This window comes from Microcebus murinus, chromosome 3 (genome assembly GCF_040939455.1).
Source record: "Microcebus murinus isolate Inina chromosome 3, M.murinus_Inina_mat1.0, whole genome shotgun sequence".
Classification (NCBI taxonomy): Eukaryota; Metazoa; Chordata; class Mammalia; order Primates; family Cheirogaleidae; genus Microcebus; species Microcebus murinus.
Window position 1 is genome coordinate 76,041,769 of NC_134106.1, and position 27,109 is coordinate 76,068,877.

The 27,109-nt window shown below is 50.7% G+C and overlaps 2 protein-coding genes across 6 annotated transcripts; one reads left to right on the forward strand and one right to left on the reverse strand.

Moving 5' to 3' along the window:
* The first annotated feature begins 5,447 nt into the window (after positions 1-5,447).
* Positions 5,448-15,883, forward strand: FAHD2A (fumarylacetoacetate hydrolase domain containing 2A). 4 transcript variants are annotated; one of them, XM_076000989.1, is made up of 8 exons: positions 5,448-5,646; positions 7,595-7,845; positions 9,007-9,223; positions 12,087-12,146; positions 12,427-12,589; positions 13,654-13,762; positions 13,898-13,985; positions 15,174-15,883. In XM_076000989.1, exons 2-8 carry the CDS (start codon positions 7,601-7,603, stop codon positions 15,315-15,317), a joined length of 1,026 nt encoding a protein of 341 aa, XP_075857104.1. In that variant the 5' UTR covers positions 5,448-5,646; positions 7,595-7,600; the 3' UTR covers positions 15,318-15,883. The 4 variants fall into 4 exon arrangements, with proteins under 4 accessions (XP_075857104.1, XP_012642342.1, XP_012642340.1 ...); XM_012786888.3 differs by lacking the exon at positions 15,174-15,883 and adding an exon at positions 14,879-15,083; XM_012786886.3 differs by lacking the exon at positions 15,174-15,883 and adding an exon at positions 14,096-14,346.
* LOC105883626 (glycerol-3-phosphate acyltransferase 2, mitochondrial) lies at positions 14,589-24,309 on the reverse strand. Of its 2 annotated transcripts, XM_012786882.3 has the most exons (21): positions 24,253-24,309; positions 24,003-24,116; positions 23,231-23,304; positions 22,717-22,821; positions 22,356-22,484; positions 20,356-20,455; positions 19,834-19,967; positions 19,451-19,550; positions 19,139-19,351; positions 18,614-18,736; positions 18,360-18,442; positions 17,913-18,031; positions 17,226-17,296; positions 16,894-17,152; positions 16,655-16,803; positions 16,401-16,478; positions 15,807-15,938; positions 15,603-15,723; positions 15,454-15,519; positions 15,168-15,223; positions 14,589-14,776 (listed from the first exon to the last, which is right to left on the reverse strand). In XM_012786882.3, exons 1-21 carry the CDS (start codon positions 24,304-24,306, stop codon positions 14,660-14,662), a joined length of 2,397 nt encoding a protein of 798 aa, XP_012642336.1. In that variant the 5' UTR covers positions 24,307-24,309; the 3' UTR covers positions 14,589-14,659. The 2 variants fall into 2 exon arrangements, with proteins under 2 accessions (XP_012642336.1, XP_075857106.1); XM_076000991.1 differs by lacking the exon at positions 14,589-14,776 and having other exon boundaries at positions 15,100-15,223; positions 15,817-15,938.
* Between the last annotated feature and the right edge of the window lie 2,800 nt (positions 24,310-27,109).

The following is a 27,109-nucleotide window of genomic DNA, read 5'->3' on the forward strand; positions in this document are numbered from 1 at the left end:
ATCAAGCATGAAAACTGTTGCTTGGGGGGTCTTACTGAATGAGAAGAGACATAGGAACCATGCCTTAAGAGATATCAACATTCACAGGTTGGATAGAGGTAGGTGAGTCTGAAAAAAGAGACTGAAATAGAGGAGGAAATCTAAGAGAGTGTTGTATGACAGAAGACTTATCAGTTCAGACTATGTTTGGCTACAAGTAACAGAGATCCAAAATAACAGTGTCTTAAAAAATAGATTTGTCTCTCTCTCTCTTGCATAAAAGACCAAAAGAGCATTGCACAGAGTTGGTTTGGCAACTCAACAATCATCAGGGATCTAGCTCTTGGCATCTTTAGCCTGTCACCTCAAGGTCTAAGATGGCTGCTCATGCTCCAGCTGTCACATTCACATTCCAGCCAGAAGGAGGGAGGAAAGAAGAGCCTGCTGATTCTTTTAAATTAATTCATTTAACTTCCAGACTTTTCTGTTTAGGTCCTGTTAACCAGACTTAGTCTCAGGGCTGCATGTAGCTGTAAGGGTGGCTGAGAAATGAGTCTCTATTCCAGGCAGCCATGTATCTAACTGCTATCTATCTATCTTCCTTAGCTAACTGCTAAGGAAGAGAGTAAGAAGGAATATTGGGGGGCAACCAATCGTCTCTCTTACAAAAGCTGTGAGGAGAGAGTGTTTAAAGCAAGAGGAAATGATCCAGAGAGGTCAATATTGCTGAGAGGTGAGGATAAAATATGACCTTTGGTCTGAGCACCATGGAAGTCATTGTCGACTTAAGCAAGACTTGTTTCAGTGGAAGGATGGGGGCAAAAAGCAAGTTATGAAAGGATGAGGAATGGGTGGGAGATAAGGAAGCTCAGAGTCATGCAGGAACTAAGCTCATGTGGGAGACTTTGCAAGGAAGATTGACAAGAGACCTGGGAGGGGCCACGAGAGGGAGATGGTGCCGAAGAAGAGTTTGCTTGGTTTTGTTTAAAATGGAGAGATCTGCACAATGGTGTGTATCTGTAGTCCCAACTACTCGGGAGGCTGAGACAGGAGGATCACCACCTAAGCCCAGGAGTTTGAGGTTGCTGTGAGCTATGATCGCACCACTGCACTCTAGCAGGGGTGACAGAGCAAGATTCTGTCTCAAGAAAAAACAACAAACAAACAAATACACACACACACACACACACACACACACACACACAAATAGAGAGGTCTGAGTGTGGGGAAAAGGACCTGGTAGAGAGGCAGAGCTCTACTCACAGGGAATAAGAGGTAATTTCTAGTGTATGGCAACTTGGGTGCAGGGTCTCCTTTGCAGGACTTGAGGCCTGGGCTGGGGGACAGTCCCTACCAGCAGGGCAGGCACATAGCAGGTGCTGGTTTGGAGGATCTGCGGGTCTGGAGGTAGGAATTTAAGGGCATTCCCAAGTGAAGACTTCGGTTTTCTCTGTGAAACATGTAAGTCACCAGCTATAGCAAGAGCAGGAGGAGCAAGCTGCCTGCAGGGCTACGCCAGGGACCTTGAGGTGGTAATGCCAACCTGCATCGAAAGGCCAGGCATGGAGAAAGTAGGAGTCAGAATCTTTTATTTTCTCTCTGGCTATTCTTCCACACCCGGGATCAGTCTAGCTGTCTACCATCTCTGGTTCTATGTGCAAACAGTTTCTCCAAGGAGAGGGCCACACCTCCACTCCAAGCAACCACTGGTTTGTTTTCTATCACTACAGATTCATTTGCATTTCTAGGCAACAGTAGTCCCCCTTCATCTGTGGTTTTGCTTTCTGCAATTTCAGTTACTCAAGGTCATCTGTGGTCCAAAACTATTAAATGGAAAATTCCAGAAATAAACAATTCATACATTTTAAAGTGCACGCCATTCTAAGTAGCATGATGAAATCCCGCACTGTCCCACATGGGATGTGAATCCTCCCTTTGTCCAGTGCATCCATAGTCTACACTGCCTGCCCCTTGGTCACTTAGTAGCCATCTCAGTGATCAGATTGACTGTCACAGCATCACAGTGCTTGTATTCATGTCACCCTATCGACTTCATAATGGCCCAAAAGCACAAGAGTAGTGATGTTGGCAATTGGGACATGCCAAAGAGAAGCTGTAGAGTGCTTCCTGTAAGTGAAAATGTGAAGGTTCTAGACTTAATAAGAAAAAAAAAAAATTCTATAATGAGGTTGCTAAAATCTATTAAAAGAACGGATCTATCTGTGAAATTGTGAAGAAGAGAAAAGAAATTCGTGCCAGTTTTGCTGTCACACTTCAACTGCAAAACTTACGGCCAGTGTGATAAGAGCTTAGTTAAGATGGGAAAGACATTAAATTTGTGGGTGGAAAACATGAAAAGTAATGTGATCTGACTGACAGCAACATATTGCGCCAGATTAACTGAATTAAACTTTATCACAGGTATGTATGTATAGGAAAAAACAGTATACATAGGGTTTGCTACTATCTGCGGTTTCAGGCATCCATCAGGGGTCTTGGGACATATCCCCCTTAGATAAGGGGAGTATACTGTTTACAAATGGAATCATACCATATGTACTCTTTTTTAATCTACCTTTTTTCACGCAAAATAATTATTTTGATATACATCCATATTGTACCAACAATTTGTCCCTTTTTACTACTGAGTGGCATTCCCTAGTGTGGATATACCACAATTTATTCATTTATCTGTTAAAGGAAAATTGGGTTGTTTCCAGTTTGGAGATCTTACAAACAAGAGTGCTGTGAATGTTTGTGCATAAGCCTTTGCATGGGCATATTCTTTTATTTCTCAGGTAAATACTGCCAAATAAAGTAACAAACCTGGATTTCTTAAGGAGAGACTGTATTTGAAAGGATTGTTGTGAGGGGGGTAGGGGGAGGACCACTGCAACATGAAACGCTCTGACGACATGATCTGCAAGTGTCTAAGGGGTTAGGCAAAAGGTTTACCTGGTACAGGGAGGTGTGGACTTGGCTAGAAAGAACTATATGGGGAAGTGGGCTGAGCAGTGTCGTGATCAGACAATAGATGGAGCATGTCTTATCCTGCAGCCAGGGTATGCCAGGCTCAGGAGGGACCTTCAGGAGGGCTGTGTGCTGGCTCCAGCTAAAGGTGGCCAAAGCTCAAGGGCCAGGGGAAGGAGAGAATCCGAACCAAAGTTTGGTTAACAAGCATTTTGTTCCCATTGATCTGGGAAATTTAGAGGGTCTGTGTCTGGTCTTGTCATGGGTAAACAAGGGGGCCTCCTTGGGAGTCTTAGCCAAGTCATATGGAAAGTCACCTGTTCTTTCCAGCAAGTTGTTTCCTGGATCACAAAGGCTGGAACGATTTCTTAACCTTCACTAGTTGTAGGATCATGAGACTAAGGTAAAATTCAATACTGCCAATACCCAGGAGTGAAATGTCTAGATCATATGGTAGCTGTATGTTTAACTTTCCTTAAAAACTGCCAAATGGGGCTGGGTGTGGTGGCTCATGCCTGTAATCCTAGCCCTCTAGGAGGCTGAGGTGGGAGGATCGCTCAAGTTCAGGAGTTCAAAACCAGCCCAAGCAAGAGTGAGACCCCCATCTCTACTAAAAAAAGAAAGAAATTAGCTGGATAACTAAAAATATATAGAAAAAATTAGTTGGGCATGGTGGTGCATGCCTGTAGTCCCAGCTACTCAGGAGGCTGAGGCAGAAGGATTGCTTGAGCCCAGGAGTTAGAGGTTGCTGTTAGCTAGGCTGATGCCACAGCATTCTACCAGGCAACACAGCAAGATTCTGTCTCAAAACAACAACAAAACCTGCCAGATGGTTTTCGAAAATGGCTGTACTGTGTTACAATCCCACCAGCAGTGTCTGAGTGTTCCAGCTGCTCCACATCCCTGCCAGTATTTGGTATACTCAGTCTTTTTTGTGCATTCTAGTAGGTGTGCAATGGTGTCACACTGGAGTTGTCATTTGCATTTCCTTAATTACTAATGATGTTGAGCATCTTTTTACATCCTAATTTCCTATCTGTATATCTTCTTTGGTGAAGTGTCTTTAAATCTTTTGTCCATTTTAAAAATGAAATTGTTTGACTACATTTATTGACTTTTTTTGCATCTATTGACTTTTGAGAGTTCTTTATATATTCTGGATACAAGTCTTTTACCAGGTACATGCTTTGCAAATATTTTCTTCCAGTCCGTAGCTTATATTTTCAGAAAATCTTTGGGACATATGGCTTCGTGAAACACTTGTGCCAATTTCTCTTCAGCATATACCCCTGAACTCAGCCACTCCCATGGGTTCCATTTCTATCTCTATACTGACCTCCTTCTTCAAGCCAGACTGAAGTCCCAAGCTCCAGAACCATGTCTCCAACCGCCCACCTCACAATGCTCCTTGGATGTCCCACAGGCACATTAATGCAACCAATCCAAAACTGAGCTCACCATCCTCTCCCCAGACCTGCTACCCTGCAGAAACTCTGTCTCCATGAACTACCAGACTAGAGACCTAGGAGTCTGCCTGGTACCTCCTTCCCTCTCACTTCCACTTCCTGTCCTCATTGAGGGCTCTCAGTTCTACCTCCTGAACATCTATAGACACTCATCATCTCCTCCACACACCAAACCACCATTGCTCTTACCTGCACCATTCTTACTCAAACGCCTATCCTTGGAGGAATGGCCAGAGAAAAACTTCTGCAAGTCTGGCCATGGCACCCCAGAATTACCTTCCAATGGTCTCCTGCATATTTAGATAAGGTCCCAACTCCTTCATAAAGCCCTTGATGACAAGTAAAGCTCTTGATGATCTGGTTCTTGATTAATTTGGGGACCTCTTGCCTTGAACCCCTCATATGTCTTCATATGCCAGAAGACTGGAGAATTGAGTTCTGTCTAATTAAACTGCTTCTCCACTGGAATGCCTGCTCTCTGCTGGAGGTTATGCCTCATTTCCCCATTACCCCACCCTGCGCCAACACAGTGCATGTGAAGACAGGGTTGCTGAGAGTGCATGGGAAAAGCTAGACTTGCGGGTCAAGAATCTCGGCTCCACTACTCACTCAATGTGTCATCTTGGGCAAAACATGTCTGGCCTCAGGTTCCCCATCAGTAAAATAGATGCAATCATCCCTCCCCTCCTCAATGATGTATTAGAATATTTGTCTTTGTCACCAGCACGCTATGACTTGTCTCCACCACTTTTACCCAACCACCAGAACAGCCCCTGGCCCAGAAACCGGGCCCAGACTGGGGTGAGGCCAGCGAAGCGCCTAGGGGCAAACTTTCAGGCAGCGCTCACTCTCAGGTTCCTGCAAGCCGAGGATCGCCGCAGAGCAACTGTCCGAGCGCCTCGGCAATGCCCAGAGGCCAGCAGGAACGTCCCGGAGAGGACCCGCCACCCAGCGCTGGGCCTGCGCTCCGGGTTTTAGCTCTGTGTTCAGATGAGGCGCCCTTCTATTGGCGCCGGTCCGTGACGTCACCAGGGCGCGCCCGCTCCTCTCGCGACTTAGCCTGAGGAGCCGCGCGGTTTCGCTGCAGCTGTAGTGCCCTGGGCTGGCCGCGGTTAGTGGCGCCCGAGGTCACTACTGCCAGTGCCCAGGCGCCTGCCGGCCTTGGCATCCGGCCCCGCGAGCCCTATCCCTATAGCACAGGGCGTCTGGCAGGACCGGCCGCCGCGGCCAGGTAGGTTGGGCCCCGGTCAGGCCGGGAGGGTCCCGGCTGTTTCCAGCCACCCAGACGGGGCGGACGACCCTTGTGAGCGCCCACCGACTGCAGGGGACAGAGCGGGCATATAGGGAAACTGAGGGACTGGCTTAGGTTCCAGACAAGTGAACGGTAGAGTGGGAACCCACGTGCAAACTCCGTCTCAGGCTGCGACACTTGTGCTGTTCCACCTCATGCCACTGCCTCTTTGAGTAAGGACTCTTACAGAGTTGGATTGAACTCGGGCTGTGCGGTCTAGTGGTTACTGCAGACGTGCCAGGGCCACTTTCTGATTGGTACCTTGGCACGCGACTTCACCTCTTTAAGTCTCAGCGTCCCCTTTTGTAAGATAGGAGCACTCCACCTGAGGGGACTGCTGTAAGGGTGGAATGAATCTGCATGCGCCCGGTACATGGGAAGGGCACAGTCCGTGGGGCCTGGGGTTATTTTGGAGAACAGGTGACCAGTCTTATCCCCGAGGCAGCAGCTAGAGGGCGCCCAGTTTCCCCAGGCATGGCTAACAGGGCCTCTGGAGGATCTCCTGTTGGAGGTTCCTGCTTATCAACAGAACAATCTGGACTAAAGTGCTCTTGGTGGTGGAGGTGCATGTGTAAGACAGCAGGGCAGAGGACTCAAGCCCCCAGTTTTTTGGTCAAACTTGTGGGCCAGGACAGTGGTGACCTAAGTCTAATGTGTCTTTAACCGAACAAGGGAGATTGAATCATCCAGGTGAGGGAGGACCCAGAGTCTGGGGCTCAGAGAGCTATCTCCACATTTCTGAGCATAAACGACTATTCTTAAAACATGGAACCATGCAGGGGAGGGACTTTGTGGTAAGGAGTGGAGGCCAGACTTAGATTAAGAACAAAACAAGAGAATGGGTTTTGTCTTTAAGTGGAGCCTTGGACTCAAAGCAGGACCTGAGCCCTGTTGATATAATAGTTTCTGCCACATCTCCTGGGGTTGACAATCTTTAAGCTTTCCCAAGTAGTGAAAAGTCAAGCCTCTGCTTCTGTCATTTGTTCATTTCAACAAAGAGTCACCCAGAGCCTTCTGTGCACTAGGCATAGTGCTGGGTAGTGTAAGAGACAGACATGCCCCTGGACCCAGGCTGTAGTCAGCCAAGTGATGCCTTGTCAGGCCTAGACCCCACTGTTGGTCTGCAGCCTCTTCCTTCAGGCAGCCTGTGCTCTAGCAGGAGAAATTAAATAAGTACTGTCTGGAGGGGCAGGTGAGGAGTTGCTCCTAGAAGGCTGGGACAGCCTGGTAGAGGTTCTGGCTTGGTCATGTGATCAGTGGAAAGCACTTTAAGTAGGAGAGTAACAGATCTAATTAGCATTTTAAAAATTGCTTATGGGAGCTGTGAAGCCAGTTTTACCAGTGGTCACTTGCCCATGTTTGGCTGCTGCTCTTAGCTAATTCCTAGCCCTGCTTAGTTCACATCACTTCCTCAAGGAACTAGATAAGGGCAGGGCCCTGATCATTGTCACAGCACTAGTCCCAAGAGCTGGATCTTACATCAGTTGTTAGTATCTGTCTCCCCTGCAGGCAGGATGGCAGGGCTGAGTTTGTCTGACCTACACTACTTCCCCATTGCCCACAGTAGTGGCAAGCAGTGTAAACTTGCAGAAATTTTTTTCTGAAAGTTTATACCATGTTGAAGAGTAACACTTCCTCCAGTGTTGAAGGATCACTGGAATCCCTGGGACTAGCTTAGTGCTTGGCATGACGTAGTTGTTTCTCTATAAATATTTCACCTTATGAAGTATAGCAGGGTAAGATAACTTACAAGCATGGACCACCTCCTGTGTGGTGTGCCAGGAAAGGCTGATGGGGCAAAGGGACTTGGGCTACAGCTTGAGGAATTTCAGAGATCCTGATGATGGTTCTGGGATCCTCTGCCTCTGGGTCCTGCTTTTCTCTGTAGGCTCTGATGCTGGTCTCTGGTAGAAGGCAGCTACTCACAGCTCTTCTGCAGGCTCAGAAGTGGACCTTTCAACCCTCCAGAGACATGAGACTGGTGCAGTTCCAGGCACCCCACCTGGCAGGGCCTCACCTGGGCCTGGAGTCAGAGAATGGTGGAGGGGTCATCAACCTCAATGCCTTTGACCCCACACTCCCCAAGACAATGACGCAGTTCTTGGAGCAGGGAGAGGCCACCCTCTCAGTGGCAAAAAGGTAAATCAATGGGCAGCAGCATCCTGCAGCAGCTGCCCTGATCCCCCTCTCCCTTCTCCTAACCCCATCCCTGCCCTGGGAAACAGCACCAGCAGGTAGCTCTCTTGCAAGGGACCAGGGTAACCCCTCTTTCCTCTCTCACCTGTTCTGTTAGTGAAGAGCCTTAGAAATCTTATATATACCAACATCCTCAATTTACAGAAGGAAAAACTAGGCCTAAGGAGGGTGATTAACTATCCCAAGGTCACGTATTTGGTTCTGGAGTCAGGACTCTACTCCATCATACTGCCTTCCCTGGGGATTAAGTCCCTGCCTGCCTGAAGAGTCTGGGACCAGGGTCCTAAAAGGCATCTTGGGAAGCTGAGGGAGGGATTTAGATTTCTAGCTTCTCAGAGTAGAACAGACTACAAAGAGATATTCTCTAAGATTTGGTTCCTGGGTTTGGGCTAGATTAGATGGGGGTGTCCCTGAATTGGGAGCCCTGTGGAATCTAGTCTAAGGGGATGACAAACAATAAATTAAGACCACTTTAAGATGTCGTTTTCACCTATTAAATTGGCAAAAATACAAATGTTTCGAAATTGACAGTATCATTGACAGTATGTCCCCATACTGGCATATTGTTGAAAGATTGGAAACAACTTCCATGTCCCTCATTAAGGAATTAGGTATATCTCTATAGTGCAGTAATATGCAGCCAAAAGAAAAAAGAGGAAGTTATCTGTATATTGTTATACATTGTTATGGCACGATCTCTAAAATATAGTAAGAAAAAAAGGTGTACACAGTGTGATATCATTTGCATACAAAAGGGTAGAGGAGGAGAGTATCCATAGAATAGTTGTGTACTCTAGGAAAATGAGGTGACCAGAAAGGGTGAGAAAGATCTTTCCATTTATTCCCATTTGTATCTTTTGGATTCTCCTACATGGACATGAATTACCTAAGGCAGAAAGGAAATCACTGGATAAATAACAAGCAGTGCTCTGATATCAAAGGACAATAGCTGGGCTTCTTTTCACAGTGACTCTGGTGGTTGATAATCTAGAAAATATATTTTAGAAAAGCAAAACTGGCAGCTGCTGCAGCATCGCCCCAGCGTGCCACAGGATTGTCAACCTGCTCCCAGCCAGCCTCTCTCTCCTGCTCTGGTCTCTGTAGAGCCCTGGTTGCCCAGTTGCCAGTTCTACCACGGTCAGAGGTGACCTTCCTGGCCCCAGTCACACGGCCAGACAAGGTGGTGTGTGTGGGCATGAATTATGTGGACCATTGCAAAGAACAGAACGTACGTGTGCCCAAGGAGCCCATCATCTTCAGCAAGTTTGCCAGCTCCATCGTGGGGCCTTACGATGATATCATCCTCCCACCCGAGAGCCAGGTTGGTGCCTCCCCTCTGCCCTTCCCACTGGGGCCCATCACAGGGGTGCTCTGGGCTCAACATTCAGCCTACAGGAGCTACCTCTTACTCAATAGTTCATTAAATAGGAGCTGCAGGGGATTATATGTACAGTAATAACACAGGCCTTGGAGAAAAAGAAATTTACATCTTTTCCTGCTTACAAATGTAATATACCTTTAGTGTAGAAAATTAATAAAATATAAACATAAAAAAATTAAGTCACCCATATTCCTACTGCCCAGGGTTTATAATATTAATGTTTTGCTATATATCCTCCCAGTATTTTTCTATCCCTATATATATTTACATGGTGCATATATTCACCTTTTACTTAAGACTCCATTATTTTTCATACCATTAAATATTCTAGGGTTACCATGTAGTTTTCTGTTGTACCAGTGGCTATAGTTTATTCACTAGCCCCTTGTTTCTGGATACTTGTTTTCAGTTTTTGGTTTCTATAAATAAATGTTGCAGTGAACATCCTTATATAGAAAAGACTTTACACATCCATTAATACATGATTATTTCCTTTGAATAAACTCTTAGAATTTGAATGATGTATTAAAGTATAGGCAGTATTTCAAAACTTTTGAAAAATTCTCCCAAATTGACCTTCAAAAAATTGTGAAAACAATTTACACCTCCACCAGCAGCACATGTAAGACTGTTTAGTTTTTCTCTCAAATTGTTATTTTAGAAATGCCTTATAAATTATAGGAAAATTGAAAAAAATGCTACAGTGAACACTCATATTCTTCACTTGATTTCACTGTTAACATTTTGCCATATTTGCTTTCCCTCCTTCTCCCCACTCCAGCCCTGCCTTCCTCATTCGCTCTTTTTTTTTTTAAGAAACAGGGTCACACTCTTTCAACCCAGGCTGAACTCCTAGCCTCAAACAGTGCTCCTGCCTCGGCCTCCCAAAGTGTTGGGATTACAGGCATGAGCCACGGCACCCAGCCTTCCCCTCTCTTTCCACATGTACACTTACACTTGTGGTGGGGCGTGAAAAGAGAACCTTTGAAAGTAAGTTGCAGACATTAAAACACTTCACTCATAAAACTCATAAAACTTCACTCATAAAACAATGGCCTGCATGACAATACCATTATCATGACTAAGAAAATTAATATGAATAATACCTAATGTATAGTCTGACTGTCCCAATTCCCAATTGGGAATGCTCCCAATTAGCCCAAAGATGACTTTTTAAATTTGGTTACTTTTTTGTTGATCCAGGATCAATCAAAGCCACCCATTATGTATTATATTTAGTTATGTCTCTTTAGTGGTTTTAATCTAGAACAGAGGTCCACAGACTTTTTCTTAAAGAGCCAGTTAGTAAATATTAGGCTGTGAGTGCCATATGGTCTCTTTTGCAACAATTTAGCTCTGCTGTTGTGTTAAAGCTCCAGGGACAATTTATCAATGAATAAACATGGCAGCATGCCAGTAAAACTTTAATAAAAACAGGTTTGTCAACCCCTGATCTCAAACAAATCCCTTGCCCTTTTCTTAAAGAATCCAGTTAAGTTTACTCATAGCATGTTCTATCCTATGGATTTATCTGGTGGTTTCTTCATAATTGGATTCAGGCTAAGCATTTTTGTCAAGAGAGCTCCATGGGAGATGTGCCCTTCCCACTGCATCCCACTGGGAGGCTCATGTCAGACGGTCCCAGAGTTTGGCCACTTGGTTTACTTGATGTTCACTAGATCTCTCCATTGTGAAGATATATTTCCATTGTTGTTAATAATAAGCAATCTATGGGGGGTAGTTTGAGACCATTCAACCACTTTATTGCTCTACAGTTCCTCATGCAGGGATCCTGTGGTCATCCTTTCCTGAATCCCATTATCACACTGGGGGTTGAAGAAAGATGACTTTTCTATAATGCCTTCTATTTTTATTAGTTGGCATATTTCTATGAAGAGCTGCCTCCCTCCCATTTTTACTCCTGTGCCATTAGTATCTCCGTGAATTCCTAAATTCTGTTTTTATTCAGTTGGTTGTAATCCATCATTTACATTCTTTTTGATACTCAATTGACCTCAGTTTGGCCAGTGAGGGGCCTTCAAGTTGGTTCCTGTCCCTATCACTTTGAGCACTTCCTTGCTTTCTGGCTAAGACATTTCAGGCTCATCTTGCACTCTCTGTCTTGGACCTGGAATGAACCATTTCCCCAGGGAAACCAATTCTTTTTAGTGGGAAATGGCATTAGAGACCAACATCTGGATGTGAGGTGTACTTAATACCAACTCTGGTTATTACCATTAGAAAAAGCAGCCAGTTTGAAAGGCTAAATTGTATCTATTTTGCAGTTGCACTTTGCTGATTATGGGAGAGGCTGAGCATTTTTTCATGTTTTTGTGGCCATGTGTATTTCCTTTTTGTGACTTCCTTACTCAAGCCCTTTGCCTACATTTATTTTGGGATGTTGATCTTTTTTCTTATCAGTTAAGTGGGTTAATACATTAAAGCACTTAGAATAGTCCCTGGCACAGAGTAGGGTTATGTATTACTAGCTGTTATTATTAGTATTCATCCTTTGTTGCAAGTATCCAGAGTGGCTTTTAAACTCAATCCCCTAGACAGGTGTTGCTTTTCTACAGTCACAGTGTGGAAACTGTGCCTGTACCCAGTGGCACTACCTCCCACTGCCCAAAATGTACAGGCCTGCAAGTTGGGCCTCCCATCATTCATATTGCTCTGGTTCGTGGTGACTGCAAATGCGGGCTGGCAGCTGAGCCCTGCTGTCAGAGGCCCAGGCCCTGAGGCATGGTGTGCAGCCTCTCATCCCAGAGCCACTGCAGCTCACGGTTCCTCTCCCACCTTACAGGAGGTGGACTGGGAGGTGGAGCTGGCCGTGGTCATTGGGAAGAAGGGCAAGCACATCAAGGTAATGTGGAAGGGGTGGGCTCCCACGCCAGAGTGGAGCAGAGGCCCCAGTTCCTGCCTCTCCTAGTGCTGACTTTGTCACTAGCACTGGGCTGCCAGCTGTCCCTGGTACTGGGAAATGGTCTGCCTACCTACTCCCTTTCACTGCCTTGCCCCTTGCCCACCATCTTTGGCTAGCTCTGGCTACTAAAATGGGATAAAGGCTTTGGGATCCTTTGTCATAGATGTTGGTGTCACCTGTGATCTAATTTACTACATGGCCAAATCCCTTGCCCTCATAGGCCACAGATGCCATGGCTCATGTGGCCGGCTTCACTGTGGCTCATGATGTGAGTGCTCGTGACTGGCAAATGAGACGCAATGGGAAGCAGTGGCTGCTGGGGAAAACCTTCGACACCTTCTGCCCCCTGGGCCCTGCCTTGGTGACCAAGGACAGTGTAGCAGGTAGGTTCCTGGTCTTTGCCACCCACACCTGCCCCTGCACAGATAAGCAGCACTCCTAGGAGGAGTGTAGGTGCAGCTACACATGGGGCCCACCCTCCCTGGCTGCCCTTTTGCTGCTGACTCCATTAAGGACAAGTCTAAGCCTCAGCCATTAGCTCCCCATGGGCTCCCTCCCTGTGCCCCCTAGAGGGAGCACAATCACAGAGAATGTGAAACCATTCATGAAGTGAATCTGAACATCACTCAACTGATAGGTGAGTCAGGCTTCTTCTAGTTGTCACCATGTGGAAGTAGTCTTTAAGTTGGAAGGAAGAAAAGCTGGCCCTGAGCATCGTGGAGAATATCTGTCACAGACCTGGGCTTCTCCCACCATAAGGGAGTTGAGAGAACACCAATGAGACCTCACCAAGCCACTGTGTAAACAGAACAGTACCAACTTCAAGCAGCAAAGACCCAGTGAAAGTCACGAGGGAGGTAGTGGCTAAGAGGGCAGAGCACAGCCAGTCACAGCCATTGGGGAGATGTTGACATGGGTGAGCCACACTGAGGGCCCCAGGGCCTTGTAGTAGAGTCCTCAGTGAAGTTAAATTGTGTTTCAGCTGCTTTACCTAAAGGGGGTATAGGACAAAAAGACTACCACTAAAATGGTTTAAAATGCTGGTTAGCCAGGACACTTATGGACACTGATTGTGCCATCACCCTTGCTTTGTAGATGCTGAGTCATTTTTTTTTTTTTATCTATAGGTGTCAGCCTCTGCTGTGAACAGACATCTGATTTTTTTTTTAAGATAAAAACCCCAGCCATCTTTCTTTCCCCCTTCAGAGTCTGGGACATCCCCTCCTTAACTCTTCCAAGTGACTATTGCCTGGTGCTGTGTGTGCTGGGGATACAGGGAGGCCGAAGGCCAATGTCTATAGAGAAAGTTCTAGGATACAGTGCTGTGTCAACATGGGCACAAAGCCCTTTTACCTAGCAAATCACAAAGCCTCCCTACAGTTTTGTTTTTGTAAATATGGGGAGGGAAAAAAAGGGATAACTCGAAGGTGTTGTTTTTGCATTTCAGATCCACACAACTTAAAGATCTGCTGCCGAGTGAATGGGGAGGTAGTCCAGAGCAGCAACACCAACCAGATGGTGTTTAAGACAGAAGAGCTGATAGCCTGGGTCTCCCAGTAAGTGGGATGCAGCCTGCCTTGGCCAGCCCCGTCCTGCCCGCCCACACACCTGGAGGCTGAGCCAAGCCCTCCCCACCCCTGGCTGTGGCTACCTCAGCCCTGGTCTCACCAGATTCTTTTGCTTTGCCCCAGGTTTGTCACTTTTTACCCAGGGGACATCATCCTGACTGGGACTCCCCCAGGTGTTGGTGTATTCAGGAAACCCCCTGTCTTTCTCAAGGTAGGTTAGCTAAAAGGAAAGGGAGCAGGGACCCAGAAGGCCTTGCAGACTTGAGAAATTCCAGCCTATGTGTGTGTACATGTCAGACTCTAGGGCTGAACCCCTCACAGCCTGCTCTGTTGCAGAAGGGAGATGAAGTCCAGTGTGAAATCGAAGAACTAGGTGTCATTGTCAACAAGGTGGTGTGATGGCTCCTGCACAGGCCCTGGACTTAGGACAAGATGGGGGCATTCACTCCCACTCAGCCCAGCACAGGGAAAGGCCCAATGCCAGGCGTGGGCAGGTGCCAGCCCCCTCAAGGCTCCTCTTCTAGGTAGAAAGGAGAAAGAATTCTCAATAAATTTGTCAAGCTAGAGCAGCAGCTTGATTTCCGCTACTGTTTGTCATCGTTTAGGGTTGGTTTCATGGGATGAGATGGGACACTTTCATGGGGCTGGAAAAGGAGAGAACAGATAGACACCAAAAAGACAACTGCTGGGCTTGGAAAAAGGACTCACCCAGTCCCCTTGTTTATCACCCCAAAGAATGAAGAAAGGAAGAGACAGCAAGGCATAATCAAACCTCAAAGATTTTATAGCCCAACTAAGGGTTTACAGTTTCCTCTCAGTCTTCTGGCTGTAGGACGCAGCTGTGCTGGGGCTAAGGAGTCTCAGCACAGGCTCCACCCTACAGTTCTAGTTACAAATGAACTGCCGGATGAACTGTTCCAGCTTGTCCTGATTGTCCCGGGTAGCAAAAGTAGGGGACAGGTGGAGCCTGGGGCCTGCAGGGCTGGGTGTCTGCTGCAGAACCTGGGCCATGGAGATGGACCATGGGTGCCCTCGCCACAGGGACTGTGCCCAGGGGCCAAGCCTTTCCCCTAGAAACCTGCCTTAAGACCTCTGGCCCCTTAGGTCTCAGTGTTTGGGTGCAAATGCCACCTCGTCTCAAAGCCCTGGTAACACACACCTGGGAGAAGGATAAGCCTGTGATTTGGGAGACCAAGAGGGGCAGGACAACCATCTAGCCTTCTCCAACCTATCGTCACCACACCTGGCAGACACCAGGCAGGTACCAGGGTCTTAGCGATGTGTCATCGGGGCCAGCCCTGTGGGGCTGTAAGGACACAGCTGGGTTCCCCTGGGCAACATTATCAGGGGGTGGGAATCGGGACAGAAGGATGGTGACAGTGGCTCTCCTCACCCCTAGGTCTCTGAAGGTCCAGACGGCACTGATGGCGAGGTTTGGGTCCGCACACTCTGGAGGGAAGAGAGAAGTGAAGGTTCTAGGGAGGGAGGGCAGGGAGCCATGGGGCATGGGCTTCTCTCCTCTTATTTAGGAACCCAGGGATAGGCTCAGACTGCACTGAAGACCCTCTGCTCTGCAGCCTTCCTTCCTGGAGTAGGGCTGTCAGTGCCCAGCAGGGGGCAGCAATCACCAGCAAAACCCGCCCTTCTCCAGGAGCCTGGGATGGCTGCTTGGGACTCACCAAAGGTCCCGTCTTCCTTGGCAGTGGCCTGCAAGAACTGGAACAGTTGCTCTGTGTAGCCTGACTCTGTGGGAGAGAGAAGACCTAGACCCAGGGTCCTGCTCAGGCAGAGCCTGACCTGAGGACTGCAAGGGAAATGAGGGCCTCACCAGTATCAGGCAGCTGGCCCTGGTGGAGGAAGGAGGCAGCCTGTGCAAAGGCCTTGAGCAACGGGCCAAGCAGGCGGCAGAGGAAGAGGAAGAAGTCCGGGCAGCGTGACTGCTGGCTGAGCTGGAGGAGACAGGCCAGAGTGAGGACAGCTCCCCAACACCCTCCCTACCACCTCCTTCCTGGGGTAGCTTCTCCCAACATACCCTGAAGTACCGGCCCTCAGCCTCCTCGAAGTCATCACTGTCACTATCAGTAAAGTCCCCACTTGGTTTCCACAGCAGCTTTGCACTCAAACGCTGTCTCCCTGTGTCACAGGCTGGCCGGGAGCCGGGGGTCTGGGGGCCGTAGGAGCCATTGGTCCCTGACAGGCTGGCCAGGGATCAACCATACAGCCCAGACCAGGTACATGGAGGCAAAACCAGTAAGAGCAGACCTAGGGAGGCCAAGAGGATGCCCAGAGCCACGCCAGACCATAGCGCCTGCTGGGCCAACTTGCAGGGTGAGAGGAAGTAAGCACCAACCCTCAAGAACAAGAAACATGGGGGTAGGAATTATGCAGAGAACCTCAGAGGTACACATATCCAGTCCTGTCTAAGGAGATGTGCATGGGCCTAGGGCAGATGTGGTCACATCCTGAGGAACACAGCTTCAACTCAGGCTTCCCTGCCACCAGGCCAGGGCAGTGCCCATCCCCATAGCACACACAGGGCAGAGGAGCCTAGAGCAGCTGGCACTCCAGGTAGGAGGCTGGAGGTCAGGCCCTATGTAGGGGCTTTGTCTCCAACAGTCCTGCCTACCTCCTCAGCAACCAGGAGCCCACACTGGATGAGACGGTCCAGCACCTCCTGACAGTAGCAGTAGGAAGACTGACAAGGCTGGGGAGAAAGAGGCATTGGTGTGGCCTTAGGAGAGCCAGGCACATTCGTGGGGGCCTGGCCAGAGGCAGGGCAAGGTCAGAGGTCTTAGGGGTAGGACTCAGGCAGGAATAAGCCACCTCCTCCACCTAGAGGGGAAGGCCAAGGACCAAATTGGCTGTTGGTGGAGGCCTGACCTGCAGCAGCAGTAGGTCTTGTGGCAGCAAATGCAACAGCAGCAGGATCTGGCGGTACAGCTCATTCTGGCTCAGCAGCTCTACGCCTTGCAGCTCCCAGGGCCCCTCCGGCGGCACTCTGCCTGCGAGCAGCCCCCGCACAGCGCAGGCTGGGGTCGGTGGGGGCCAGGCATTAGGAAGGAGACATTCCCCTCACCGCTGCACACACATCCCACCCGCCCTGAGCTCTCAGGACTCACCACCCACAGCCTCACTTAGGAAGGCAGGCAGCAGCTCAGCACTCAGGCGTGCCAGGTGTGTGAGGCCTGGGCCAGGCCGTGGCACCACCAGCAAGTCCCCCGGGTGGACACGCAGCAAGGCCACGTGTGCCCGCAGCAGGGTCAGCGTATGCTGCACCAGACACCGCAGCTGTCCTGAGAAGCCTACGTCAAAGCCACGCAGCAGAGTCTCCTCTGTCAACCAGGAGAACTCCCCCAGGAGTTTCGACAGGAACACGCCCTGGGGGGTCAGAGCAGGGCTGAGCAGGAGGGCAGCAACCCCTCACCCAGGTCCCCACCACACTGCATCCTACCTTCTGGTGCTTGAACAGCAGCAGCGCCGCCATAATGGCCGTGCTCATCACCGCTGAGCTTGCCACGCTGGCTGGGGTGGGAGTGGAGGGTGCCGATCAGGGGTGGAGGTCACCAGGTCCCTCCATCATCTGGCAAGTCTTCCCAGACACATAGCCTCAACTCCAGCCCAGGGAGGGGAAAAGCAGCCCCAAAGAAGAATTTATCACGTATATGCAGAGAGCCAGGCCATGAGCTCAGGGACTTTTCCTGGATCTTATAGGGCCAACCCACCAACCCAAAGCCTCCAGCACAAAAGGCACTGGGGAAGATACTGAGAGAATCCTGCCAGCCCTCTGTGCAGGCACTGTGGTAAGCCCCTGGCGTCCACTGCCCATTCAGTTAACATCATCCTCACACACAGGTAAGGAGGCTGGGCCCAGGGAGGTGCCATGATGATGAGCCTGAGGCGGGGCTGGGTGTGGCCTGGGCTCAGAGTGTACTCACTTAGCTGCTCCCTCATGCCCTCCCTGGCTGCCCCGCTCCTCAGAGTTCCATACTTCTTCAGATGTCCCAAGTGTGCCACAGAGGGAGGGTGGCTCAGGTTAGACACCCACTTGGAAGGGAGGGCCCTAATGACTGGCTGGCCCAAAGACAGAAGGCACATTCAGGGACCCACCCTCAAAGGCCCAGATCTAGTTCCCCCTCACCATTCAGGATGTGACGGCTCAGTCTCCTGACTAGAAACTGGTCCTCTGCCCTGAGGGCCAGGAGGGGCCCAGTTACAGGGGTCCACTCCTGCTCCTTCTCAGTGTCTGGGACAGCAGTACTAGGATAGAGACACAGATCTCAGGATGAATGGACCAAATCTAAAAATACAAACCTAAAAAGCCCAGGGCTTTCTTAAAGGTGAGGGTATTTTCCCGATCCCAGCCCCTGGGCAGGGGATGGCTCCCTTCCAGGCCTGAGTGCCATACCCCACATTCAGACTGTTGGCCAGGTGAGTGCCTGGTACTGCTCTAGATGACCCAAAGATATTTGGTGAGGGAAGGCTGCTGATATGTTTCAGTATATTGGGGGTGGAAGCATCAGCTACACAAGCTGGTGCTGAAGGGCTGCCTGCCTTGCCTGAGACCCCCACGTTCCCCTACTCCTACCATTGGCCCAGCACGATGGGCTGCAGCAGCTGCTCCAAAGTCTGCCTGCTGCCCCAGCAGCTCCTGGCGTTGACAGTGTATTCCTGCCCAGGACAAGGCTCTTAGGTGGCCTGCTCTGGCCCACCAGAAAACTTGCACACAACCCATATGAGGTATGCAAGGCTATCCCAGCAGTGGCTTTGAGGGCCAGACTGCCAGAAGCCCCAAGACAGACCCCCATGTACTCCCACCCTGGCTGGCTCCATACTCCATACCTGCAGGGAGAAAGGCTGGGCTAGGTGCACCCGGACACAGACCCGGTGACGGTGGCCCCAACAGCTACGCAGGCTCCGTAAGACAGCCAGAGCTCCTGTCCACAGCCCCAGGGGGACTGAGGCCTGCAAGGAGGGAGAGGCTGAGTGCATCGGCTTACCGTGGGCACTGCTCTCAGGCAGGCCTCAGGGCTGGCTGCCCCTTCCTACTCTCCAGAGCTTTCCTCTGGTCCCAGCCTGCTCAACTTTATCTCAGGCCCATCTTGATGCATGACCTGGCCCTCTCCAAGCTCTTGTTTTCTCATCCATGAAAGAGGAAAAATCCCTCTGTAGCGGGGTCTTTTGAGGCTTAAATAAGATGATGGTGGTAATGGCCTTTGCAGGTGCCACAGGATAACTGTAAGGAGAATTCCTTTGTACCACCCCCGCCCCCAGCCCTAAAGGGGGACTCAGCCATAAGACTTAATATTGTGCTTCCTTTTCGGAGGTGGTGTCCAGTTGGGGTCCCAAGGGGCAAGAGGGTCTCACGTGGTGTATTTCATGTGGTGCATCTGGAACCAGGTCATAGGTGATGGCCACTGGCACCAACATAGCATCTGGGACAGTGCCCCCCTGGACTGCCTGCACCACCAGTCCCAGCCAGGCCTGGCCCAGGGCTGACAGCCGTGGCCCCTGGGCCCCAGGGGGCTCCTCCAAGAAGATGAGCAGGGGCTGCCCACTGACCAGCAGCTGCTCCATGACCTGGAATGGAAGTGGGCAAGGGGTGGATGTCAAGGCCACAGGAGAACAGATCCCTGTACCCTTGGCCTGGCCCCATACATAACCACTGGAGGCACTCACCGCATGGACCACAGTCCTTGCAAGGACCCCCTCAGAGCTGTCCAGGGAGAGGCTGGCCTCTGGGGGCATGAAAAGCCCCCCAAGGTTCCTCAGCAGAGCTCTGTGGGGCACAGGGTAGAGCCTCATTAGGGAAGGGGATCTGGAGATAAGACTGAGCAGGGGGCTAGTGAGTGCCTTGCCCATCCCCACCCCAAGGCCAGCCATGGCCCTGGGACCTGTGGCTAACCCTCCATCTGAGCCCCACAACCCCAGCTGGCATATGACCAGGAACAGAGAAGTGAGGAAGAGGGCCTTTTGGGAGCTGCTGCCAGCACACGCCCATATATACCTCTGCCCCAGCCTGAGACTTCTCCCTTGTATGTCTAGGGACACAAAGGTTTTACCTGAGTGCAGGGGAGCAGGTGTGGGGGTCCCAAGCCACACGGAGCACGCCTAGGCCCTGGGAGAGCAGCACAAAGGGCAGCAGGATCCCATCCAATAGAGACTTGTGAGTAGAGAGGAGGACAAGCGGCAAGCCCTGCTCCGGGGAGAGCCAGAGGAAAGTGCCAACCTACCCCACCCTGAAGCTATAGGAAGCCAAAACCCAGCACCTCCAGATGTAAGGCAATCCCAGAGGGAGGGAGGAGGGGGAGGTTCAGCCAAAGAGTTCTTCCTCTAAGGACATTTCCCAAAAGTAGAGGAGCCTTTCGACAACTTTTAAGGTAACGAGAATTGACGTAATGGTTCTTGAGACCATGATGAAAAGACGTTAGAGGAAACCTCATGGGAGCAGGACCGTGAGACAAAGAGAAGGTCGGCAAAGAGCAGTGGATTTTTCCCACCAGCTGATGGGGCTAGTCCGGACTTAAGGGCTTGGCCCAGCCTCTGCTCCCGCCATCCCCACCCCAAAGGAGGGCAGGCCTTACCTCCTGGGCAGCCTTGTGGACCATCTTCATCTGACCCTTGTGGAGCTGAACATTCAGGAAGACGCAGTTCAGGAACCGCAGCAGTGCCCAGCTGAACAGCCTGGGGAGCAATGCCTGGCCTGACGTGTGGTGGAGGCACAGCCCACCAGCTCAGAGTGGCACCCAGTGCTCCTCTAGGGCAGGTGCTACTGTCCTCATTTTACAGAATAGGAAAGTGAGGCTCAGGGAGGCTATGGAACTGCTGAATAAAGAACACAAAGAAGTGGTGGTGCTGGAACTGGAAAGGGGGCCTGACACCAGAGCCCACACCTGTGTGGCACTGATACTCTCCCAAGACCTCCTGGTACAGCTGCCTCACATCAGGTTCAGAGCATGTGCTGATTACCCCAAAGGAGACTAGAAGACCAAGTCTTTCTCCAGACAGAACCCAGCCTGGTCTTTGTAAACTGCTGGGAAAGGTGGGATCAAAGGGAAGGATTACTGGTACAAGAAGAAAAGGGAGTAACTGCAGGGGCAAAGTCCCTGGCAGGTGGGTGGGTTGCCCAGAGGCCCAAAGTAGGGGCCAGCCTTAACTGAGGACAGATATGCAGATGCAGGTAGCAGGACATGTGGTAGACAAGCAGCAAGTCCCCATCTGATGGCTTCTATTTCTTCCTTTATCTGCACTTACAAGTAAACCAGTCCACCACTGAGTGCTTCTCCAGCACCATTTGGCTGCTCAGATGCACAGAGAAGGCAGCAGGCGGGGTCATGCCCAGTGACCCCTTCACAAGAGCATTATCATGATGAGTCATGGAATCTAAGCTAGGCCAGGAGGGAAGGCAAGATGGGAGGGGCTGATGGCTGGTTGTAAAGGTAGGTAGATCAAGGGACCACTAGTCTCAACAAAGCTGAGGAACTGTCACAGCAAAGGTATGGTCAAGGTCACCAACAACCTCTACTTTCTGTCCTTGCTCAGTTGAACTCTCAGCACTTTCGAGACAGTTGAGCCTGACACACACAGCCCTGAGCTCTCCTTTCTTCAGCAACTCATTCATCCCTTTGGCTTTAAACCTATGCTAAAGCTGTGCAAACTGTCCCCAGCCCCATCTTCTGAGCTCCAGACTCACATATGCTACTGCCTCCTGTCTCCACAACATCAGGTACCGAAACTCTCTATCCAAAACATCCTTCTGGGGCCAACTCATTTCTCCCAAAGTCTGTGCCCCTCTTGTATGTACCACTAGGTACGAGGCTAGCATGGGGGCTCTCCCTTTTGCCCTCACCCTACCATCCAATCCATCAGGGAGTCCTGGTAGTATCACCTTGATCTCTCAATCTGCTTTTTCCAGCCTCTACTGTCCATTGTCATGTCTCACCTGGACTAAGAGAACAGCCTTCCAGATGGTTTTCTGGTATCTACTCTTGACCCTAATTCATCATGTTGTCACTCCCTACTTAGAACCTTTCAACTGATTGTTCAGTGCACTTAAAGATCCATTCCCACATGGCCCTGCATGATCTTGGCTCTTCTGCCTCTCAATTTTACCTCCTGCAGCTCTCTCTCCATCACTTGCCAGCTTCCAACCACATCAACTACTTGAGCAAACTCAGCCCTTTCCTGCCCAGGGCCATAGGTCAGCTAGCTATTCCCTCTAGTAAGACTGTTCCTCCATTCTTGTACCATCCCCAAAGGCTGGCTTCTTCCCATTTTGGCCCTGATTTACAATCTCTTCCTCCCCCTCCAGGTATTCTGAGTCTCAGCCCATGTTCCTTCCTTCTTGCAGGCGTGTATATCTCTGTCCACCCCTCGGTGCCCTGCATCTAACAGGAGCTCAGACTTGTGCTGAAGGCACGTGGGGAGGAGAGGCAGGGGATAAGAGCAGGCTGCAGCCCATTCTGGTAAACATCATCCACCTCCTCACGAAGGGAGTCAAGCTATTCCCTGAGCCCAGCTGACATTCCTTCTCCACAAGGGCAGAGGCCCTAGCCCAAGGGCAGGTGCCCCTCAGCACAGTTACCTGAGCAGGAAGGGGCGGGGAGGGGCCTGGATGTGGCCCAGGATGCGCTGCACCTCTTTCTTCACATGGTCAGACACCTGGCCTTCTCCAGCCCCTCCTGGGGCCTTCCCTGAGAGAATTTTCTGCACCCTGTGCAGAGGGGAGTAGTGTCAGGTTAGGGCAGGCCTACGGTCTCTCAGGTCACGTCCCTAGGACACAGCTTCCAGTCTTCACCCTCCTTCTTTAAGGAAGGGTCCCAGGCAAAGCTAATGCTCTGAAGCCTTACCCCAGCCAGCCCTTTCAACCACCCCTGCCTGGAGCCTTTGTCATCCCTTTCAGCACCCCAGAAATGCTAGCCAGACCCCAGTCCCTGTCTCCTCACCCAGTGCTTTCCACAATCTTCTGTGGAGCATCCTGGTAGGAGGGTATGTGCTGCTCCAGGGACCACAGAAAATAGCAGAGCCTCCGAACCAGCCAGCCCCGGAACCTGGGCACAGCCCCCAGAGCAGGGAGGAAAATCATTCAGAGAGCTCCACCCCGACTAGGGCCCACTGCAGGCTACTAGATCAGAACGGGATCACACCCAAACCCAGGTCTCAGGAACACCTGAGCAGGAAGAGGAACCACCTGCCAGTCCATGTCCATTCCCACCCCTCTCCCCACTAAACTGGGTACAGGTTGAGGGCCTAACACAGTGGGCAGTCCACATATGCTCACAGAAGGAACTGCAGGGGAACACCATGCTCACCTCTCCCCATAGGCTTGGGTATGGAGCAGAGGGCAGGGGCCCTTCTTTTTCCATGGGAGGAAGAAAATGGCATCACAAAGCAGGGCCCCAGCAGCCCTTCACCCAAGGGGCCCTACCCACCACCCTGCCCTCCCCTCGCTCTGACTACCTGGTGTTCTCCTCCTTCACCAGGATCACACTGCCAAAGCCTAGATCCATTATGCTTCTGTGGAAGAGGGACTCCTGCCAGATTGGGGGCAGGGACAGCATGTCCTGGGGGGGCCTTTGCAAACTGGCAAAGAAAAGCCCTTGCCCTGCCCCTCTGGTCTGTCCTGATGGCCTACTGAGTCTTCCAGGAGAAAGGGTTACAGCACAGCAATTCTCAAAAGATGTGTGACCCAGATCCTTATGCTGGCTCAAGATAAAGGGGTTCATGCTCAAAATGGAAGTACAAAATCACCCTCTTTGAAAGTGGCATATTAAGTCTCCAAGAAGTTCTCTCCTAATCAACAGAGAACTAGCCTGGATCTCCATCAGAAATCTGGGCCCCCTCAGCACCAGCACATGCCATAGATGAAAAAGCACATGCCCAGTACTCACCACTCAAGCATGTGCTGAGTACTGGGGAAGTCTGAGTGGGCAGTGTCCCCAAAGCTGAACGACAGGACTCATGCAGGCACGGTTAGACACCAGCCTCTGGGCACACCCTACCACCCCTTAGGTCCCTCTGCACTTCTCCCACCCAACTCTCCCAGGCCTGGGAGCAAGCCACAGCCCAACAACACAACCTAAAATAGTGCATCCATTCCCCTGAAAGACAAAAGCAGAGGCATGGGGCAGCATAGGACCAAGCTTGGAAGGACATAAAGGAAGCAGCTTCCTGGAGCTATGGCTCTCAGAAGCAAGCTTTCTAGAGTGGTCTCGGCCCTACCATCACTTACCCAGCTCTTGGGGGTGCAGGTCTGGCAGCAGCGACCCACAAAGGGGCGATACTTCCCCAGGAATGGGGTGACAGCCTCCAGCTTCATCCCAAAGCCTGAGGACGACAGGCTGGTCTGGAAAAGGGCCACCAGGAGAGGTAAGAGGACTCAAAGTCTTTGGCAGAGGGAAAGAGGCTCCAGGAGTGAGGGGCACAAGAAGAGAGGCAAGGGAGGGTAAAGGGTGTTCTAGGAATGGGAGGGGCCACACTACCTCCCGGCCATTGCAGCTGCTCCTCTGCTGGGTTTGGAGTCTGCCTTCCAACATGGTGGCTATGAGAGCCTGTAAGATCTAGAAACCAGTCACCTCTGCCTTTCTCCCTCTCTGTACAGGAACCTGACCTAGGGAAAGGTGGGAGGATAGAGCCATATGGAATCTGAGTCATAACCCAGGGTTCCTAGGTTGACCTCAATACCCCACCCCCAGGAGAGACAGAAAGCACCCAGGTTAGCAGAGGTGAGCAGAACCTAGGCTTGAAGCTAGCAGCTGGCTCAGATCAAAGCCCTACCCAACACCCAACTGGTCCCACCAAGGAGCCAGCTATCCTCAAAAGGTCTCAGTGTCCAGGTCAGGTGCTCCCTCGGGCCAACATGAGGGGGATCAATTGTCTTACTATCAACACCCACCCTGCCATCTCTCAGCACAGATCGGGGCTGTACTGGACATTCAGACCCCTTCTGTGCAGAGTGAAAGAACAAGGGCTGGATTGCCAGGAAGGAGGCATGAGACTGCCAAAGAGGAACAGGACCATCACCATGAAGCCACCAGGTCCTACTCAGCTGCTCTCCCTCTCCACCTTCCCACCAGAAGACAGACCTTTATCCACTCAATCATTACAGGAATGTGGGCCAGTTACTAGATGGGGGTCAGAACACAGAGAAATGCCAAACAGACCTATTCCCAAGGAATGCTCATCCAGCTGGGAAGAAGATAGACTCTTCCATAATTGATCTCCTCTCATGTAACATTCTCCACAGAAGACACCACTTGGTATCCCTTTAGTCCCCTCCTTCCCACCACAATATTCCCCTGAACTAACAAATATCTATGTTCTGTAAAACAGCACTTAACCCCTTCTGGCCCCAAAATTGGGCCCTAAAAACCCTCTAGATTTCTCATCATGTCCCTGATGAGTAGGTTTGTCTACTTACTTACGTTTTCCCCAACCCCCACCACACTATGCATATATCCACCTGGAAGTGCCTTCTCCTTTCCCAGACACCCATTAAATCTTGCACATGGCTGTAAGTGATGACTCTGGAACACCCTCTAGATTCTCCCTCTCCTTCTTGGGATCCCTAGCCCAAGCTTGCCAGGCAAGAAGCCATGTGAAGCCATCCTTCAGGACTGAAGTTTCACCTCCCCACACTATCTGAACGTGTCCTGGAGGCAACTGACTCGTCTCTATATGTCTAGCAATCTGGCCTACATGAAAAACAAACCAAGGAAGAGCTAGATGACTGACTGTAACTTCCTCTCCAAGAATTCCTTAGGCTCTCCCTTTCCTTTCTCCAGTAAACTCAGTTTAGAACCATGAAGCCAAGTAGTAACAGGATCACAATTCCTACAGTACACAGGCTCTGCTGGACTCATCCTAAAAGCACTACCAATTTTTAAAATGTTCTCACAGCCTCTTTCAAGACACATGGCACAGGGAAAGCAGGCTGTGGGGAGTCCTGCCTGCTTTGCGAGGCACTCCCAATCCCAAAATCTCACAAGATCTGCGCTAGCCCTAAAGGGGCAGAGTAAAAGATGGCAAGTGGTAACCCCTGTCTGCCAATTAAGTCAATACTCAGTTCACACAATACAGAGATCAGTTCTGGGATATATCTTTCTAGCTCCCAAGTCTCCAAAACAGTGTCTTCTGTCAGTCTGTAGTTCCTGCCTGGATGACCAGTTCTCACAGAACACTTAAAGCACAGGTTGCAAACTGCCATCCCAAGGGCCAAATTTCAAATATATATTCACCTATATATTGTCTCTGGCTGTACAATATGCTAAAACTTATGAATTAAAACCAACATTTAAAATTGGAGAATTCATTATATTAAAAAATCAGAGTTTCCAGACGCTGTTGTAAAGAAATCTGAGATCTGGCATCTCTGATCATACCCCCAACAGGGCCTTGGCTGGCAGGAGCCCAGCAGTCACTGTCTCTTTAGCCTGGCAGCATGAGCCCTCCCGTTTACCACCACATTGATTATACTTGATGCCTGCCCCTGTGCACATTTGAACAGTGTGCAGTCCTTGATCAAGGGATAAAAATCTAAACCCGTTACCCAGTTTGGACTGTTTGTACCCTAGATAGAACCGTAAGAGAATTTGTCCTTTACAGCTCAGCTTGAACATGACCTCTTTCCCCACAGCCCCCGTCCGGGGTGGGGGACCTCAGAACTCGGGTCCCTCGCCAGACCCATGGCGGGCATCCCCTGAGCTACCTCAAGACAGACAAAAAGGCGCCTGCCCCACATACTTCGTGGACCCTTCCCTCTGGGTCTAGGGTGAAGGGATGCCAAGGACATTGCACACAGGAGCTCTCCAATTCTAACCACTCCCGCGCCCACCATGGGTCCTTCAGGGGGACTCTTTGCGCCACAAGCCTTGCCCGGCCGGCGCTCTATCACGTCCAACCCCCGCCAGTCCCCCAAACACCAGCCGGCCCGGTTCCTGAAGTAGGAAAGTCTCAGGATGATTCCGGGCCTGGTCTGACCTGGCCCAGCCCGGAAGCTGCCCAGCCGATCTCACCTCACACCCGCCAGCAACTCCCGCCAAGGAAGCCGCCCAGCTATGCGGCCGGAAGGCGCCGACACTGAGCCTCAGGGCGCCGGACGCACAAGCGGCCCTGAGAGCCAATTGGAACACGCGCTGGGCCTGAAGCCCCGCCCCCTGGCACCCCCGCCCCGTGAAGCGCTGTATGCCCTGCAGCACTCGACGTGGCCACGTGACCCTTGCGCTAGGCAGGCCTCAGGGTCACGTGGGGACCCCTGGAGGAGTTCACGAGACCTGGGGAGACCCTGAGTGCCCAAAGGTTGGACAAAGACCCCTGAGTAAACAGGTTTTAATAAAAGGT

Bases quoted from the DNA above. Each gene is read 5' to 3' on its own strand.
- FAHD2A (XM_076000989.1), top strand. From the start codon at position 7,601: ATGCTGGTCTCTGGTAGAAGGCAGCTACTCACAGCTCTTCTGCAGGCT. The intron at 7,846-9,006 runs GTAAATCAATGG...TGGTCTCTGTAG, and splicing joins ACCCTCTCAGTGGCAAAAAG to AGCCCTGGTTGCCCAGTTGC. The intron at 9,224-12,086 runs GTTGGTGCCTCC...CCCACCTTACAG, and splicing joins TCCTCCCACCCGAGAGCCAG to GAGGTGGACTGGGAGGTGGA.
- LOC105883626 (XM_012786882.3), bottom strand. From the start codon at position 24,306: ATGTTGGAAGGCAGACTCCAAACCCAGCAGAGGAGCAGCTGCAATGGC. The intron at 15,520-15,602 runs GTGAGGCCCTCA...TCTCTCCCACAG, and splicing joins GGGCCAGCTGCCTGATACTG to AGTCAGGCTACACAGAGCAA. The intron at 14,777-15,167 runs GTGAGGAGAGCC...TCCATGGCCCAG, and splicing joins GGACCTTCAGAGACCTAGGG to GTTCTGCAGCAGACACCCAG.